General features: G+C 44.0%; 1 protein-coding gene across 3 annotated transcripts in view; it reads right to left on the bottom strand.

Moving 5' to 3' along the window:
* Window positions 1-5174, bottom strand: part of RTN1 (reticulon 1) — a 216753-nt gene that overhangs the window by 20929 nt on the left and 190650 nt on the right. The window contains exon 1 of one of the 3 annotated variants that reach the window (XM_006026221.3): window positions 4924-5073. The exons of the other annotated variants lie outside the window; for them this stretch is intronic. Coding sequence (XP_006026283.1) covers window positions 4924-4984 — 61 coding nt within the window. The 5' untranslated portion in view covers window positions 4985-5073. Of the gene's footprint in view, window positions 1-4923; window positions 5074-5174 lie in introns of those variants that run through there. 3 annotated transcript variants of the gene reach the window in all.

Genomic DNA, 5174 nt, shown 5'->3' with positions numbered 1-5174 from the left:
CCCTACAGAGATCCTGCAATAGGAAGCTGGCCTTTAACATGCCCTTTCATGTTCCTGGATAAAGTGCCCACCTCTAAGCCATGCTCATAGCACATGGACCTAAACCTGCCCAGCTGGGTGAACCAGAAAGCTCAGCCCCTTCCTCATCAGCACAACCATGTAGACAGTCCATGTGCACTACTTGGACGGGCAGTGATAGGCAAGGAGGTGGCTCAGGTGTAGCACAGAAAGCCCATTTCCTAGGATCAGTGCATTTTGTTTTCGCGAAACTAGCACTTCTGTTATGTCAAATGACCGACATGTTTTATGTTTATCAGTGGTATAAAAATGTGGCTTTGAGTGAATCAAAATTAAAGTGAGGGGTTTTTTTCCCCCTACCTTTTCTGCTTCTCCCTCCCCACCTTTTTCACCAGGGGATGGGAAAAATGCCCCCCCCACAAATGCTTTGCCCTAATTCAAGCGAATGGGACATTTTTTGTTTGCTTGTTTTGTTCCAATAAAAATTGATAAATTTCAGCCGAAAACACGAAACTAAGAGAAAATGAAACTTTCTGTTTCCTTGGAAAAGGTGCATGGATAATACTTGATGAGTCCTGTTATTCCTAATGCCCTGCAAAGGCAGCTTGTAGGAAGCCTGTAGCCAAGAGGAGCGGGCAGGCCCGTCTGGGGAAGTAGACAGCAGCCTTGGGGAGCTGTCGGTACAGCTATCTGGAGTGTCAATGAGGTGAGCAGCCTGCAGACTAGTGCTGGGACCAGGCTGAAGCCCACTTGAAAGGGAAAAAAAAATAAAAAAGGGAGAGGTAGCAATAAGGACTGTGTTTTAAATACAGTGTGGATGACCAAATAACTAGGACCCTCTCAGCGATTTTGCATCTGTATAAATCTACAGCAACAATCTTCCATTGAGGTCAACAGAGATGAGCCTATAAGGTATGATTTCCAAACAGGACTCCAACATAATATATTCACAAGTGTAGCTCTAAAAAAACACAGTTAGGTACACGCATCAGGTCACCCAGCACCCGCTGACTCAATTTGCAGGTAAAATGTCTAAAAATGTCCAAAGTCTCAGTCTGCTCATACAAACTGAAACTGTTCCAGCAGGGTCCTTGCAGTTAAACAGCCTGCAATAAACAATTTGCATCTCCCTCTGCCATCTCCGCCATGCTTCCCTCTACTTTGGGCTAATTATGAAAACCAGCAAGCCATTGAAAGGCAACAGTCTAATTTAGGGAGTATGCAGTACCTCCTGCTGATTTTCATGAGGTCAGCCTTATCATTTTTGTGACAAAGAACACGTGAAATCAGAAGATTCTTTTTTTTTTGCCCTGGTCTCTAAAAATCTTGACAACTTTAGTTATTTTATAGGACATCACCCATGACATCAGAAGCTATGCCCTCCATTGGGATAGAGTCTAGGGATGTGCTACAGAAGTCAAGGCAACTAAATGGAGCTATGCCAGCTGGTCACCTGGCACTAACGAACTCTACTGACCACTTGATACCAGCTGAGGTTTGAGCCCACAATTTTTGCTGAAGTCGGGTGTCACTTCCTCTTCTTGTGTCCTGTCTGAGATTGTTGATGACAAGTATTTAGCAGAATTTGCAAGTTCGTTAGAATCTGACAGGGCCGTGACGTTAGCACTTCTGCTATGGTTGTTATATCCCTGAAAAAGTGGAAAGGACTGGGAATACCAACAGAAAGATATTACCATTTTATGACACTGGCCCAAAGCTGTTAACAAGATTACCTTTTAATGGCAAAGAATATTATTACTGGTGAATATTCCTACTGGTGCTAAATGCAGAGAATATATATTCCCATGGAGAAATGTTTCATGACACATTAAAGCCAGTTTGTATGTTAACTGAGAAAGTAGGAGAATGCTCAGAAGAGCTGCCAGTGCAAACCCTGCTCCTGACCATATTCCAGTAAAGCAACAGGTAGCTGGGCATCAAGGACTCCAGTGTTCCCAGTCAACACTGGCACCTGGCTTTTGCAACCCTGGTATATACCGTAAGCATGGCTTTGAAGGGGTCCTAGAGGGTTGTTCCACAGTCCTGTGAAATGCCAGGTAGCCTGATTTACCAAACCATGCATCTCAGCTGGTAGGAGCTGCATCTTGTGTCTTCAAGCTGCTCCCAAAAGCTCATCCTCTGAAACTCATGCTTTGGGCATGAGCTCAGAGCACTGCACAATGGGTGTGTGACATCATCCCTGAAGTACTACACTGCACATTCTGCAGTGGATTTTGGGTGGATATTAATACATGGAGGCCCGCGTTAGCCAGCATGACCAGCAGAAATGTACCTCTGCACACTCTTGCATAATAGCTAGTTTGATCCCAGTCCATACAATGCCATCCACTGGTGAAGGCGTAAATGAAATAAGTTGGTTGTCATTCACCAAACTCTGCAGAGATATTTTTAAGGGAGAACATGCCGGGGCAGGGGAGGATGACACTTCTGTTCTCCCATAGGATTATATCATAGCCTGCCATTGACACAATCATGTCACACATGCAATATAGTTAGGTGCGAACACCCCACAATATGTCTGAACACTTCACACTGGTATAATATCGACTGTATCTTCATTAACACAAAGAATATTGATAGAAGGTATAAAGATCCATCTTGCATGCTTTGCTATTCTTCAAAAGAAACAATTCCCTTTCAGGGCACCTACCCCAAAACCTTACGAGGATTAGACATACTGTAGCCCCAGTCTTTCATTGTAGTTAATCGCATGGCTGAATTTCTACTAAATTTAAATGTGCGCTAATCCCAACCTCATATTTCCATAACACAGTATATTCTGACTGCAATTATTTGCTATGGCTCTTCTCTTTATCTGTTGTTTCCTTAGCTTAATTAGAAGTTATCGGAGACGAAGCAATGATGATGCAGACAATTAATGAAGCTGGAAATTTTGTACAATTTCAGCAGAATAGATATTTTGTGCTGACACAATGTCTATGATGACTACATAAAAAAAAAAAGAAGTACTTGCTTCTTTTTTCTTCTCTTTCTTTTTTTTGGGCTTACCCTTCTGCATCACACAGTGCTTCATCTGGGATTGATCAAATGGATTTTACTGACATTGCCAATGTCTCTTGATGCTTTTTGTGCTTTCCCTGTTTCACTGCAGATGCTTCATTTTTAAGCATAAAAAGAGAAAGGAAAAGATAAGCAAACAATGGTAATGATTTATCCCAATGCATTTTTCTTTCTAGTCCATGTGATCCATACTGTCATCCAAATTTTAAGCCTTTAGATTTCAAAGGGGAGTACACCTAAAGACTGATACCACCATGTTATTAACTATTCAGCAAAAATAGCATGCCCTGTGGCCCTATCTTTTTTAATTAATTCTTTTTCTCGTTTTTTGTGAGAAAGATGAAAAAAGAATCCAATCTGGGCATAAGTCAAGGTGAATTTGAGAACTTGACTCAGCAGATCTATCATTTTTACAAGAACGAGCAGCATTTTAACAGCCAGTCTCTCTAACAAGATATGGAACAAAAAGAAGAATTGAATGGCATTTTGTACGCAGAATTCAATTTCAAATACATGCACCTTGGTGGTGAGCTCTCACACAAACACACACATTTTTCTGAAGCCTGCTCCTTGATTGACTCGGGTGAAGTGCCATCTCCTAGAGGCTCACACTAACAGGTGCATCTGTTTACTTTTAGCTATTCCTCCTTACGCTCAGGGTATAGAGAAGAATAATGTACAGAACTGCAAATTTCAAACACATCGGCAGCAACACCCAGAAGAAAATCGGTATCCCCATTCCTACCTACCTGCCCCTGAAAATCTACATGTTCAGCAAGGTTTTCTACCTCTTGTTACAATGCACACTGTGCTATTGATGGCATGAAATCAGAATGAGCCGTGGGCCTTTTAATCAGTTGTCACCAGCATAATCTCTCTCTTAGGGACCTTAAGGAGAACATTTCCCCTATGCAACTCCGGGCTCCAAGTAAACAGGTACCTTCCTGTTACAACAGTCGTTGCACAATTAAAAAGAAAAGACAAAACCTGCCTGATACCCACACAAGCTTACGAGCCTGGCTCCATCCCTGCTTCTGTTTCCCCTGTAATCTGCTCGACAAGCAGTGTTACACGGCCAGCCTTTTACCACAACAAAGGAGGGATGCTGGCTGGGAAGTGTGAAGCTGAATAAAAATGGCTGAAAAGCTGTCTAAGGCAAGCTAGGAGGTAGCCGGCCACACCCAGCGCTAATATGGACCGTCTCAAAATAAATCTGGTATAACACAAGGTAGGCTCTATTGTTCTCTACACTTGCTCAACAGAGGAGCAAAACATCAGAATACATACATTTTTTTTCCTACAGCAAACAGAGGGCGAAAAGCAATCGGGGACCAGTTTCAAGGCTGGAAGCAGCAAACTGGCAAGTGCATGGCGATGCCACAGCAGGCTCAGTATTATGTCAGATAATGCCGAACCTACATTTTCTTTGTGCTGACAGCAGCCCCCGGGCTCGCTATGGGTGCGCCCCAGCAGAAAAGATGCAAAAGGTGACTGTCGCACCCCGTCCCCAGCCCAAAGAGACCCAAATTCACAAGGGCTGACCTCTTCTACAGCCCGAGAGACACGAAATCACGGGGAGTCAGGGGATGGGAAAAGGCAGCATGCGGAGGGATGGGTGTTTGGTGAGAGGCGCTGCTGTGTTCAATGCAAGATGAAGCAGCTGAAAACTGGAGACAGCAAACACAGCCAAAGACCCCGAATGAGGTGATTTCCTAAAATCCCCTCAAGGAAAATCTTCAGGGGGAAGGGGGGGGGGGGATAAAAAAACAAAACATGCAAAGGCCCACAGGTGAACAATGCAAAAATGGATGGCTTCCCTCGCCCCCTTACTCTAGGCATGCAACACTAGAAGAGATATAATACCCTGACATTTCCAGTTGCTCCACAGGCAGTCCATCTTGGTGGAGTCGGCGCTGGCTTGCATGGTGCGGGGTGGCGAGGGGGGCCCGGGCGGTCACTCCGGCATTCCCGGGCGCGCAGAGCTCGCTCCGCGCTCACTCTCTCTCTCTCTCTCTCTCTAATCCTAAACTGTCGTGAGTTGGAGTTGAGCTCATGCTATATCTACCCAAACATTTTTGATAGGAAATGTATATCTATATTGTATATAGATATCC

This window comes from Alligator sinensis, unplaced genomic scaffold, assembly GCF_000455745.1.
Source record: "Alligator sinensis unplaced genomic scaffold, ASM45574v1 scaffold708_1, whole genome shotgun sequence".
NCBI classification, from domain to species: Eukaryota; Metazoa; Chordata; order Crocodylia; family Alligatoridae; genus Alligator; species Alligator sinensis.
This window is presented reverse-complemented; position numbering and strand designations above follow the sequence as displayed.